Source organism: Phyllopteryx taeniolatus, chromosome 2 (assembly GCF_024500385.1).
Source record: "Phyllopteryx taeniolatus isolate TA_2022b chromosome 2, UOR_Ptae_1.2, whole genome shotgun sequence".
NCBI classification, from domain to species: Eukaryota; Metazoa; Chordata; class Actinopteri; order Syngnathiformes; family Syngnathidae; genus Phyllopteryx; species Phyllopteryx taeniolatus.
In genome coordinates, this window is record NC_084503.1 from 10,398,370 (window position 1) to 10,413,125 (window position 14,756).

A 14,756-nucleotide genomic window follows, 5' to 3' on the forward strand; every position below is an offset into this window, starting at 1 on the left:
GGCCAAACATACTAAGACTGTGAACATTGTTGGGAGAGGGGCTAATAGGGTATAATTATTCTTGTAAACAGAAGGCCAAACATCAGTTGCCAGCATGCAAAGGGGCAACTAAATGCATCTTACAGCTCCTGCAAGATTTTGTACTTATTTTGAATATCAACAGTCTAATTTGTAGAAAGGTTGGCAAGTGACACTGATGATAGATCTCTTAATTGGAATCCTTCTTTCAGGTTGTCTCTACTGCGTCCCGAGTCGCCAGATGACTTCTTCTGCACATGGCTTCATTGACAAGTCTGGACATGCATGAAAACATCCACCAACACCCACTGACTAGTGGGGAAACTGTGGGAAATTAAACTTACAGTACTGTATAACCTTTCTGTATGTACTGTATGTAATACAATGCGTAATAAAACCCTGTATGTGTGTGTGTGTGTGTGTGTCATGCATGACAAGAAACATGATTATGTATACATCTTTAATTAATGACAATTAAAAAAAAGCATTTATCATCATCTTTCTTAACATGTTAAATGCTGTCAAACTGTTACATTAAAATTGATTTTAAAACTAAGAAAAAATACATCTGAAATGTGTGAACAAAAACATTATCTACAGGAGTCACAGCGTACCAAAATCCATATTGCACTACCCATGCTTCATCGTGCTTTTGTGTGCTTCACTTAGGAAACAAAAGTTGGCCTTGCGCGAGATGTTTTGCTTGTTTTAGTGTGTCTGTTCTTAAAGATCATTAATAGGACAGAAAATGGTGTAAACCCAGCAACAGTATTAGCATGGAGTACATGTCAACATAAGCAAAAACAGTGGATTAACTGGAAGATTTTAGGATACAATTGAAAGCATGGATACACAATAGAAATAACCAATGTCAAATCATGAAAGAAAAGAAAGAAAAAAAACACTAAAGAAAGTGCTACGTATGTTTAAGTCCCAGTTTTTTCCGCCAACATGAGCTTGATCCAGAGAGTTGTACAGTGCAATGTAAACTCTGTCATAGGAGGAGATGAGGAAATGAAATGAAGATGGAGATCTGCAAAAAGGAAGTGAATTCTCTAGTCATCGCAGCCCAGCAGCTCCATGCGTAGAGTGATGCGCTCGTGCCACTCCCAGGGAACCACTCGGACAAATCGGGCATAGAATGGCGGCTCAAATACATTCTTCAAATGACTGTTGTTGTCAATATTGCCTTGGAAAAGCTGTAAGGTAATATGCATATGACTCAGTGAAAGGAACGGTATGGAAACAATGTTCTCTTTTGAATGAAGTCTATCAGAAAAAGAATGTCATGTCACTTTCTGCTGGGGTTAGTCTTGGATAAATGGTCAAAATATTCAGCGTACCCTTTACATACATGCAAATCAGTCTCCTTTCAGCGAAATTCGCCGTTTTGAACTCAAAATAGCCCATTTACGCAAATCGTACAGATCAGAGGAGTTTTTCCTTTCCAGATAAATTAGAGGAGTTGACGCGATCAGGAAAAAACACTTCCGTAACAATGCTTTTACTCCATTACGATGATCTAAATACCGCTCGCTACTTTTATTGATCAATTATTGCTTATTTATCAACTATTTCGTGCGCGAGACTACGACTTCCGCATTGGACGCTGTTTCCAATTTAAGCGCTAGTGACGTTTAAATCTAGTTCACCAATCAAACGACACAAGAAAGTCACATTGCCTCACACAACGTCTTCTATTGGGCTTCCCGGGGATAGGTATTAAAGGTAGATAAGCTAGCCCGGCTGATTGCCGTGCCTACGTGGCGGCCATTTTGGGAAGATCGTCGTTACTGTGACGGCAATGGCGCGCCACTCTTGTTTACATTAGACGAACAAAAACAACAGCTTTCATGTATTGTAATACTTGTCTGGCACTGTCTGACCAAACATGGATATTTATATAACTTGAGAAAACACCGTGCAGTAAATTGCAAACGTTTTTGTTGTTTATTTTATTTTTTATTGTTTGTGCTACTTACTCAGTACTTGAGTAATTATTTCAGTGTGTACTTTTTACTCTTACTCTTAAGTAATTTTTTTTAGGACTACCTTTTACTTTTGTCACATTATGGTCAAGTAATAGTACTCTTACTCGAGTACAATGTTTGGCTACTCTGGCCACCTCTGGAGCGGACATTTCTCTATTACTACTTTTACCTTAAAGCAACATTTTTGCTCATCAGATTAGCCAGTGTCGTATTTGTTGCACGGGTCTTTTCTATTTTGGCGTTGAGGTGCTGTGGGTCGTGGCCCTGGTTGTGGTCCCTGCGGGGACAAGAGCTGATCCGCGAGTACATCTTGTATTAATTAGGAAACACGCCTACAATTATCTAATTAGTAGGCTTTACACGATCAGGATTTTTGGGGCCGATCAGCAAGTTTAAAAAAAACAATAACCGATCACCGATCCGATCACAAGATGGAGCAATGTGTCTGTTTACATGACTTGTTCATTTATTGAATATACAGTACTGTATACTGTATCCATCCATTTCTGTACATCTTATCCCCGCTGGAGCCATCCGTCCCAGCTCAAATTATTCTCAAGCATTTTAGACAAAAGTTAAAACACTAATGACCTCTAGGGGCCATTCAAGGATTGGCCACTGACATAAGTTTTGGTCAAATCAACATTACATGACAGAAATAATGGGCGCTAACTTACTGTAATTAAATTACTTTATTGCAATTAAATTACTGAAATAAATACTGTTAATGACATGCTTACTCTAACTTTCTCACTATCGCAGCTATATGGACGCGTATTGTCCAGAGTTCGAGTCCGTTTGACTTTTTTTTTTTTTTTTTTTCACGCTGCGTTGCATGCTCCTCGTGTACATTCTTCAGGTGCTCGATCAAATTTGTTGTGTTGAAGCATTTACATGACGTTTCCCACGACGTACTTCAGTTGTGCACAGACTGCAAATAACTTACGTGTCGTTTGTCTGTTTGTCACACCGACAAAGTGTTTTTTCACCGACTTATTGAACAAACTTTAATGGTCGTCAGATAGTTACGGAACTGCGCTACAAGAGACGTGACAAGGGTAAACATAAACTAGCTTTTGGATTCATATGCAACGGCGACGCGGAGTTAAATGTCTTTTGCAGAGCCGATCGATGACGTCATTGATCGGATCGGCGACTTATGACATGAAAGCCGATCAGCATAAAATGCTAATTATCGGCCGATACCGATAACACCGATCAGATCGGCGTAAAGTCTATTAATTAGTTTATGGATGTTAATGTTAAATGTATTCAACGACAGATTGATGTTCGGGATTATGTCACAACACAGAATGAAGTAACTTCAAATTCAGAAATGGCCAATAAAAATACTGTACTTAATATTTTCCTGGAGGATGCATTAGGGATTAGCCTTTGAAGTTGTTAATAGTGGAAAAATGAAGTGAAACAGACAATGATTGTAGTCAATTCTTTTCCAGAATGAGAGTGCTTAAAGAGGAGGATGCTATTCATGTGGCACAGCTTGAAGCAGGCATCAGGTACAGGTGAAGATGGGCCTGGCTCAAGTTGGAGGCCAGAACAAAAAAAGCAAAGAAATTAGGCAAATTTAATTTTAATCTTAAATTTGGACATCAACATGTACTTGAGCGGTGAAAAGAAATGTTTTTCTGTGTGAAGAATTTTTTTTTATTTTGCCTTATTCTACTCTTCAGAGTCTTCCAGGTTGCTTAATTTATGTTAAAATAAAAAATAAAATCTCTGCGGGAGCAGACATCTTTATGTCATTTTATGTTCCAGCAAGACAGCGAGCGCTCCAGTGCATAAAGCAAGGTCTTAATACACACGTTTGGATGAGTTTGATGTACGTAGAAGAACCGAAGACCCTCTCCCTGTCTCTTATTTTCCATTACTGTAGGTTAATGGCCATTAAAAAACTTAAATCCATATAGTTTACAGTACTGCTAATGTTGTAACCATCTCTTTCTGAGTTTTTGTTCAATTGGGGCTGGGATAGAATAAACATTATTTTGTTTTTCCCTTTAAACATTTCAAATAAAAATGCATACACATTTTGAATAGATAAGAGAATTGCTTGAATATACAAATGACTGACCTTATCACTGTCTGTGTTAATGTCCTTCACCATACTCCAAGTTTCTTCATCATTACTGTAAGCCACTTTGAACACAGACACAAATTGCACCACCCCAAAGTCCTTTGCCCCTTGAGTGATGATACCCGTGATTCGCTTTGTCTTCTCGAGATCCACCTGAGAAGAAATACTGACCATTACAACTTTTGAAAAACAGCGTAATGACAGTGCAGTCATTAAAGTATGTGCGCTGTCCGTCACCTGGATCCACTCTGATCGGTTGTTTTGGGAAGGAGACCAGGCATTAGTCTTTCCCTGCTTATCGAGGCGGGCAAATTGAGGGAGCCAAGTAAAGGTATCGATGCCCCATGTGCGGAAGGAACTGGAGGCTGAAACTTGGCCATCTGAGATCAGCCGAGACTTCATTCCCATTGGCTCTGAGCACCCTGTTGTGTTTGAACAAACTGTGAATAAAGAAGTAGACAGACGAGAGGAATGGGGAAACCAAGAGGAGAGAAAGCGGAAAAGACAAATCAAGAAACCCACAGAAGAGACTAATCCTCCACCAGAAAATCAGAAAGAAAAAAATGTGACTAATCCAAATAATTTCTAATACAAACCAAAGCCACAGTGGCCACAGAGGAGTAAGGCAGGAAGAACAGTGGCATGCATAAGAGAAAGTACACAGTGCAGCACAATACTATGTACTATGCTTCTCTGCAAATATTTTAGCTGACATTTTCATCTGGAGTCAAATTTCCAAGATGCAGAAATTATGTCTGCCTGACTTTATGTATGTATATACATTTCCAGTAAGTAACTGTAAAATGTAAGGCTATTGCCATGACATGCTGTATTATTATGAGAATCCAGTTGCAACTGCGTGCTTTGGGTGTGTTTACCATTGAGTTCGCATCCCACCAACTCCATGCGCAGCGTGCATGCCTTTCGGCAAACCACAGGGATTATACGGATGTATTGGGCCACAATGGGTGGGTCAAAAAGATTGGTCTTTGTGCTGTCGTTATCTGTGTTGCCCACTAAAACCTGCAGTTCAAAGTTGTATCATAATCAGACGTTCCAACTGTGTCTTGGGCTTTTATGATATCATATTTTATGTATGATAAGGTCTAACCTTGTCTCTCCGTTGTCCATCCATTCGGTACGTGGTATAGGTCTTTCCATCAAAGCTGCTCGACACTTTGAAGGCCTTTATGTATTCTGCCGTGCCCATTCGACTGGCGCCTTGAGTTATTATTCCTGTTAGACGCATCTTCTTCTGCATGTTGATCTGGCGTCAAAAAGTGGCGTGATATCATTGTTAAACCTTTTTTTCCCCAATTGGCTACTCTATCACTTAGGCTGAACAATGGCTTCTTTCACCTCGATCCAAGGACTCTTGTCATGGGCAGCCGATGTCCAGGCATTGACGATGCCTTGATTGTTGAGCCGGGCCAACTCCGGGCCCCAAGACTGAAGACCGAGAATGCCGTAGTGCACAGAAGAAGCTGAAATCTGGGAGTCTGTGATTGCTCCTCCCTCCATTCCAAGTAGAGAAATACAACCTGAGAAACAAAACAAAAACAAAAAATGTTCATTACAGCACTCTCTTTTTACTCAGTTTTTTTTTTTAATGTCTTTCAATGGCATTGTAATAAATTAAACACAACAAAAATTATTTTGATTTAGTATAAACCTGGATGTTTGAATGGTCCCTGGACAGAAATCCAACCAAAACAGGACTACTGCACAAGCAGAGAAACTATTGTAAACACATGAATTTTGCAGTTGAATCACCACTGTGTATTGAATATAAAACACATTGAACAGGAAGACGGACGACTGGACGACTTAGCACATCTGCCTCACAGTACAGAGGTCGTGGGTTCAAATCCGGGCTCTGGCTATCCTGTGTGGAGTGTTCATGTTCTCCCTGTGCTTGCATGGGTTTTCTCCAGGTACTCCAGTTTCCTCCCACATTCCAAAAACATGCATGGTAAGTTAACTGAATACTAAATTGTCCTCAGGTGTGAATGTTTGTTTGTCTATGCTGTACGTGTCCATGGTATGTATCCATACCTGCTGCCCGAAATCAGCTGGGATAGGCCGATAGCCACATTGCTCCTTCTGAATTTGAGTTTCCCCTTTGTAACGGGCCCTTCACTAGAACTACTACAGTATACAGTACTTAATATACCCGATATATAATACTTGAAGAATGAATACATAAATGTATGCGAGTAAATGGACTGATGTTATAGTGAGTGCACATACGTAGTTGGCACTGCTTCCCAACATAGGGTGAAGGGCAGTGACATGAATAATCCCCATCAAGATCTCTGCATATGCCTCCATTTTTACATGGACGCTTGGCGCAGTCATTCACATCTGGAAATAAAGACAGAGTTATTATTTTTGGCACAATTAGCATCACCAAAGTTCAGAATTCATAGCAGGAGTGCTTTCGACAATGTCGTGCCTTTAAACAAGCTCCATGTCATGGAGTCAAACCACCACAGGGTGGCACACATAGACCAAATCTAAACATCACATGGGCAATACAGTGCTCCCTCGCCACTTCGCGCTTTATGTTTTGCGGCTTCAGTGCTTCGCGGGGTTTTCCAAAATATTCATAAAATTAAAAAAATACAGCCATATCGGGAGCCATATTGCGGAAATATGCGTTGTTTTCAGGTTGATGTGCGCGAGAGAAGGTTTCCCTGCATGCCAAACAAAGAGATGAGTTGACTCAGAGGCTTTGTACATGCCTGTACTGTACGGGCACTCATACAAGGCGCGTGATTGGTTCCCGGCGCGACATCAACCAATGAGAGCACGAGTGGATTTATCCCGTGAGCTGATTGGCCTGCGCCTCATCGCAGCCTCACCCAGCATCTTCCCTTGTTGTGTCTCGCCAGTCTCGTCCACGCTGTTGTGTTCGCAATAACTTTTTTTGTTTAAGCGATAATTTTTTGATTAGTTAAACCCTTGCAATGCCGCCGAAGCACTGTGCCCCTGCGAAAGCTTCCTCCGGGGCTCCCAAGAGGAAGAAGATGATGATGACCATCAGCGAAAAAGTGAAACTTTTAGATTTGATCAGAGAGGGCAGAAGTTATGCATCTGTGGCACGCCATTATGGCTTTGGTTTTATCATTAAAGATTTAAGTAAATATGTGTACTGTTGTAATCTTTGTCTCAAATATGTAAAGTATAAATACTGTTTCCATATTTTAAACATTTTGGTACCCACATACACATCCACGAAAATTCCTGGGAGTGGGGGGGGGGGGGGGGGGGGGGGGGGGCAAATTCTACTTCGCGGTTTTTCACCTTTCGCGGGGGGTTCTGGTCCCCATTAACCGCGAAAAACGAGGGAACACTACTGTACTTTTTAAACATGCAGCTAAGACTCTCCAACTTGAGTGTCCTGTTGTATGTGAAATAAAACCTCCTCATGACTTGTCTTTCTTCCAAACTACTATCTTGTTTATCTTTGAACTGTAGTTATCTTTGTGTCCCTTTATGATTGATCAGCAAGCATATTATAGATTATTCATCCTAAAAATAAGATAAGATATGTGTATTAATATCTAAAATTTCAAGTACACCTCGTCAATATACCACAAAGCCCAAGTATGAATGTGAATAATAATGTGATTTTTTTATTCAGGATTAAACTGAAATAAAGTGGGATAGCTTTCAGCTAACTTCTTTCATTGGGGATGTAGGGGACTTTCAATCTAAATTCACTAAAGTAATTGACAAACAAACCATTTTCAAACAATGTTTTAAAATGTCTAGGAATTCTAGGGATTCAATGACAAAAAAAAAAACAAGTATCTAATTATTAACTAGTGGAAGTATCCAAGTAACTTAACTTTGTTGATTATAGCCTGTGTCAATGAAACCATTGCCCTGAATGTTGATGATAAACAAGGCGTTGTGCTACCTTGTCTCACATGGCCTAAAAGACTGCTAAAGCAGACGACAGGTTGACGTAATTCCACATGGATCCGTGCAATTCTTGCTCCACTAAGAGGATTGGTCAAAAGGCCAGTATGGCTGCGACAACACAAATAAAACAGCTGAGAAACATTTGATCCTACTGAGAAAGGACACAAAATAATCGGACCGATTTGCTCTAAATCCAGCACTGTAGCACATGGATTACACCAAACATTCCATTTTGTGAACAATAATTAATGTTCACACATAGAGACAGTTATGAATACAGCATAAACTTTGGGAAAGTAAAATGCACATTTCTCCGAACCGTACTGTTTCACTATTACCACATCATTAGTTTTAGCTATATATAAAGCTCTCTAAGTATATGAATGGGTTCCACCCTAACCACGAGACCATTTCTGCCAATGACGTCTGACACAGAATTAGAACTGGTGCAGGGAGTAGACTCCACAAACACTACAATTGGTGGTCAGCCTGTGACTTTGGGATAGGATGAACTGTTCATTCAAAATAAATATCCTTTTCTTAATATCGTCAAGATGTGGGTGAAATGTGTGTTTTAACTCAACATGTCGCTTCACCTTCCACATTTCTCAGACACATGAGATTTATAGAATCACAAATAATTGAGAGCAAATATTTTTGCATTTCATTCGAACAGGTTTTGCAAGGACTGCAAGGTATCTTGGTCATTATGTTAAGAGGATTTTGGCACGGTGGACGACTGGTGAGAGCGTCAGCCTCACAGTTCTGAGGACCCGGGTTCAATCCCTGGCCCCTTGCCTGTGTGCGTTTTCTCCGGGCACTCCGGTTTCCTCCCACATCCCAAAAACATGCATTAATTGGAGACTCTAAATTGCCCGTAGGCATGACTGTGAGTGCGAATGGTTGTTTGTTTCTATGTGCCCTGCGATTGGCTGGCAACCAGTTCAGGGTGTACCCCGCCTCCTGCCCGATGACAGCTGGGATAGGCTCCAGCATGCTCTCGACCCTCGTGAGGAGAAGCAGCTCAGAAAATGGATGGATGGATGGATTTCTTGGAATTCATGAAAATATTTGAGCTCTTTTGGTCAAGCTCAAGTCTGTGAGAATTTGTGTGGGTGGCCTCTACATGCTAAGAGACTAAGAGAGGGGTTTCCTTACTAATTAGCCAAACAGAACAACCACAAGTTATTGCATTCAAGAAAACACAACTCTGTGAAAGAGGTTCTTTAATGAGACTACTGCAGGGGCAGATAACTCATCCCAGACAACTGGGATGCTACGACCTCAATCATGTACTGTATAGTCTAGTAGAAAACCCATATTTGCTATTAGTGTTACACAATAGTGTCATTTTTAGGACAGGGTTACTACCTTGCTTTGTGAAAATCAGGGAGACAAAAAGTGTTTGAGCAGGATCTGATGATAACCTTTTCAACATTTTGCGCAATGATGTTAAATCTTGAGTTATGTTCATTTGGTGGCATTAGAGGCCTTTGAGGACATTAGCGCATCTTTTATAAAATGACATTAAGAACAGCGCTATTGCACAAAAGTAAATACAGTACAATGCACAAAAATACTTTAGAGTGAAGCATGGAATAGGGTTTGAACTTCCTAAAACTTGTGATGATAAATGATAATAATGTTCATGAATTCCCATTTTCAGTGACATCCATGCAAGCATCTTTCTTTGAAATGATCGCGAAGGTTTAAACAAAGTGGTTCATATGGTACTTGATCTTATACATCAGGTCTTTATAATGTTTTCAAATACAATAAAGTCACTGACAATCAATTGCCAATTACAAAACTATTTCTGCTGACTAGGGTTAGGGTTAGTTAGGGTCAATCTAAAACAAAAGCTCAACCCTTGAGCTTGTATAAAATGTGGAATGTAACCTACGACTCAAGGACAAAAACGGCAGCCCGACATTATGAGCCCCAATCAGAAGCAACTTACTCGTCTGGCAGTGAGCACCGTCAAAGCCCGCCCTGCAGTTGCAGATGTACTCATTGAAAACATCTCCCCTCCTGCTAGGAGCGATCACCTGGCAAGTCCCATCATTCTTGCAAGGGTTGGGACTGCAAGGCCCTGGGTGAAACAAGGTGGATACTTTCATTAGAAATGTTGCTGTCATTTGTACTCAAAGGATGTTTTTGTTTGTTCTACCTGTCTCTGTAAGGTTGCACGTGTCGCCACCAAACCCATCTGCACAGATGCAGATGAAGGGATCCTCTCCTACCCCTGTCACGCACGTTGCTCCATTATGGCAATTATTCACCTCACAGTAGTCACCTAGGAAATTGCATTGAGGAAAAACAGTGTTGAAAGGAGGAATAACTAAAGCTCAATCAATTTCAATATCATTTGAAGGCCCATTTTGTTGTGCAGTGGTAACTCTTACTTTTTTTTAATTTGACTGTTTATTTTTTGACCTTCTTGTTGTGGTGGTACTGCGTGGGTTCTCGCTGTTTACAAGTTTAAACCACAGCTAATCTGAACATTCTCTGCAACTTGCAAATGAATTCTCAGACATGTAAGACATCAACAGAGAAATGAAATTCAGTAATAGCCCGCCATATCACGGTTGACGCTTCGCAGTCCTACTATAGCCCAGATTTTGTGTGTGTTCTTACGTTTTTTTTAATACTGTTTGTACAATATTTTTGTCTTATCCATTACTCTTGTTCTCTCTCAAAATGTGTTAAAATGTGTTTGTATTGTTTTAAAAGTGTGTTTAAAGTCCATTAAAAAAAATGAAGTGCCATCAATGTTATAAAAACATGCCAAGGGTGTATTTAGATGCGGTATTTCTATTTCACTTATTTTGGGACTGTTCTGGAACCTACAGTAACTCCTAATTCATAAATAAATACATTTGGAATGTTTGCAGTGTTGTTTTGGAGCAGAATATCGATATCGAGCACTAGTCTAGAGAACTGAGTCATATTTCTTGGACGACTCCGGCAAATCAGGCAGAAAAACCAAGTGGGAGGGGCAGGGCACAGATTTATGGGTCATAATCTGGCTGTTTGTTTACTGTTATGATGCCATTGAAGGTCATTATTCATTCCCTCAGCAGCATCTGGAAGCTTTCACATCAATGTGTTGGATAGTATGTGAATGAGTTTGACATCCATTTGTAAAATGAATCGACACCATGACATGTCGAGACTGAAAATGCATTGTATTGCCATCGTGTGCATTCTGTCTGGGCCCTGTTGGGCACAATATTTCTTCTTTCACAAGCCTCACAAGGATCTGTCAGTTCCGCTCAGACTACTTTCAACTCAAGCAAAAGGGACACAACATTTGTGTGTGGCCATATGTTTAAAAAAGGAAATTAGTTTGTATACTTGAGTTTATTTCGAAAATTGAAGAAAATGTTAAATTATTGACCAATAATGACAGTAGTAGGTGAAGTAGGCCATTAGTTGGCCTGCTTTTGCAAACTACCCTCTGCATTATTTCCAAAACAAGTTTGTTTTTTTAAACTCAGAGCTCCATTACAAAGAGCACAGGCTTGGGGACTTGCTGTCTGCCAAATAGGGGCCTTAAATGGGACACATATCCTCCCAGCCCCCTTCCAAAATGTGGTTCTATAACTTTCGCAACCCTATAATACAAAATTCCACCACGCAGGTTACAAACCCTTTGCTCTTTCCTGTACCTCGTTAAAATAATTCGAGATTGTGAACAATATATATTACTACAGTCTATCAAATATTTACATTTCACACCAAAGCAGTGAGTAGTGATGACTTTACAACTACAAGACTGTCAAGTTGTGCGATTCAACAAAATGGACACAAGCGTTTTCGGCCAACAGCATTGACAACAAAACGCGACTGCGTGTGCTTGGGATTAAAAGATTCCAGGATTAGCCAGGTGAAAGAGAAGCGTGCAGCTCCTGGTCTGCCGGGAATGAGTAGTTATACAACATGACAGAGCACCGGCAAAATGGTCAGGATGCTTGCTGCCAATGAACTGACAGGTGATCCGTCAGCACCCACGTCATGACAGCTGTCAATCACCAGCCAATGGCATCCTGAACAGCCCAGACATGTTTTTGACACTATTTTATGCAGGTGCAGGAAGTTGGCAGGACATTTCCAGGTTGATCTTGGGTTAGGTGAACAGACAGCTGCTTCATGTGGGCTCCACACACTAGCACATATGGCGCTATTTTTCGCTCCATCTGTACCACCTCATACTGTTTTCCAACAAAGATCTCACTGGGACAAATGGCAGCGTGTCGTAAATACACAAATGTACATACAGTATGTTTCCAAGGAAGGTTAAAAAAAAAAAAAAACGGCTCATAATTAGGTCTCGCAATATACTGCAGTTTTTTTTTTTTTTCTCCAAACACACTTCTTCCAATATAATACCACTATAGCGTGCTTGTTTACAGTTGTTCTTTAAAGTGAAAATGCACTTCCTTGAAAACAGGTGACGCTCCGAAATAACTGGTATAGGAACAACTCAAGGGACTTTAGCACATGTCATCATTTAAGTTTTATACTTTGAAAATCCTGCTGTCAACACGAGCTGGCTCAATTGTACACGGACTAAACTAACAAGAAGAAATGACAATACAAAAAGACAGCTGTGTTGCATGGTCCACGTTGCCTATTCCGTGAAAAGCAAAGGGGCTCGAATCACTGCAAAATGTTGAAATGACAGTTGTCAACAAAGCCCTTTGCAAGTAAAGCGAGTTAAATAAACTTACCCGTGACCGACGACAGACATAGAAGAAGTGTCATCGCTGTCAAGTATACTTTTTTTGCATTTCCGAAAGATGTCATATTTGTTTACTCTTTTATTCGGCCAAGGCAGTTTCCTAATGGAGCAGAACTACTGCCTTTAGCTGCATTCAAGTGCACTGCGAAAAGCACCAATTCGCAGGCATGCGAAAGGAAGACCAAGCGGTAAAACCCGTGAGTGACGTCACCCCAGGGGGGGGGCGGAGACCTTTGAAAAGTAAGTACAACGGCTTGAGTCATAAACATCATTGAATGCACCTTTTACAATACATATGTTTGTTTTGGTTTTGTTTTTGCCACTATATCTTGCAAAAGATGTGAAATCAAAACTTCGGGAAAAGAAGTAAAGTCAATATGGTATTTGTTAGACCATCCATCCATTTTCTGTACCGCTTTATCCTCACTAGGGTCGCGGGCGTGCTGGAGCCTATCCCACTTATCTTCGGGCGAGAGGTGGGGTACACCCTGAACTGGTCGCCAGCCAATCGCAGGGCACATAGACACAAACAACCATTCGCACTCACATTCATACCTACGGGCGATTTAGAGTATTCAATTAACCTACCATGCATGTTTTGGGGATGTGGGAGGAAACCGGAGTACCCGGAGAAAACCCACACTTACAGTAAAACAACAACAATGTTCACCAAAATTTGAGTAAGCAACATCTTAACAAACTCTGTCGCCCTCAGGTGGACACTTTTTGCAATAACATTTGGACCTGGCAGTGCCAGAGCCGTGTATAGTTTTTACCGGCTCTGACCTGGACGTGGAAAATATACTGTCTCTTAGCCAATATCCACCAGGCCATCCATTTTCTATACTACTGGTCAACCTTAAACTCAATATTAAACTATTGAACTATTTTTAGAACAGGCTTGCGGGTTACTCATGTGGTCCTCGGTGGCCTGTGGGCAGGCACCATGACGGTGATCCCACCCTGATGTAGGTGTAGACTCTTCAATTAACCTTCACGCATACTCTGAATTGTATGCACGGAGAAACCCATGCAGGCAAAGTGCCAAAGTCACATAGTATGTCACTGCATTCAAGAAGAATCTCAACAGGTCTATATATCAAATGTAAATGTTAAAACACCGACAACCAGAGTATTCATGTTTACATTAAAGAATATCTTCATTTATTGTATATATAAAATCTCTTAGGAAGAGGCATGTGTACAGTATATTCAACTTTAACGTCCTCTGACCATTGACAATTGTTTATGTCAATTATGCCAGAAATAGATAAGACTTCCAAGGATAAGCGGCTCATAAAATGGATGGATGGCTGGGTTGCAACTAGAAAGGATAGAAACACTATATGTTTATAAGCCCTGAAAGGCTTGAACAGATGTCTTGGTAATGCAGTGGTGTGTCTGCGATAGGGCATTCTATTGATACTGTTGGGCAATATAAACAATACCCATCCATCTGTTTTCTGTACAGGTTCTTTGTTCTGGGTCATGCTCATGCACACAGTTTTAAATAATTTTGCTGCCAATCTTAATGTATATACAGGGTCGGTGAAGAGTAACTATAGGCATGTGAAATTGCTTATAGAATTTTTGATATCACTGATGTCATTACGAAAAATGTTTTTAAACAGACAACACTAATGGGAATTTCTTGTTGTCTTATTTATTATTGACTTATTTCTTATTTTGGTCGGTCACTTGACAATTCAGGAGCAAGCTAAAATAGCAGCTTACTTTCTTTTTCTTAATCTCTGATATCTTCTTATGTTTTACTTTCATGTTCCCATGTACAAACCACAATTCCAGTGAAGTTGGAATGTTGTGTAAAATATAAATTTAAAAAAATTACAATGATTTGCAAATCCTTTTCAACCTTTATTCAATTGAATACACTTCAAAGACAAGATATTTCATGTTCAAACTGATAAAAGATTTTTGCAAATATTCTCTGAATTATAATTTGATGCCTGCAAAA

At 40.2% G+C, this 14,756-nt stretch overlaps 1 protein-coding gene across 2 annotated transcripts; it reads right to left on the reverse strand.

The window, feature by feature from the left end:
• Positions 1-464: 464 nt before the first annotated feature.
• On the reverse strand, positions 465-12,959 carry LOC133470810 (EGF-like repeat and discoidin I-like domain-containing protein 3). 2 transcript variants are annotated; one of them, XM_061759660.1, is made up of 10 exons: positions 12,771-12,959; positions 10,208-10,333; positions 9,998-10,129; positions 6,358-6,471; positions 5,467-5,648; positions 5,219-5,374; positions 4,986-5,130; positions 4,345-4,529; positions 4,105-4,260; positions 465-1,217 (listed from the first exon to the last, which is right to left on the reverse strand). In XM_061759660.1, the coding sequence occupies exons 1-10, from the start codon at positions 12,844-12,846 to the stop codon at positions 1,074-1,076; spliced, it is 1,416 nt and encodes a 471-aa protein (XP_061615644.1). In that variant the 5' UTR covers positions 12,847-12,959; the 3' UTR covers positions 465-1,073. The 2 variants fall into 2 exon arrangements, with proteins under 2 accessions (XP_061615644.1, XP_061615634.1); XM_061759650.1 differs by having other exon boundaries at positions 4,345-4,547.
• Positions 12,960-14,756: the final 1,797 nt, after the last annotated feature.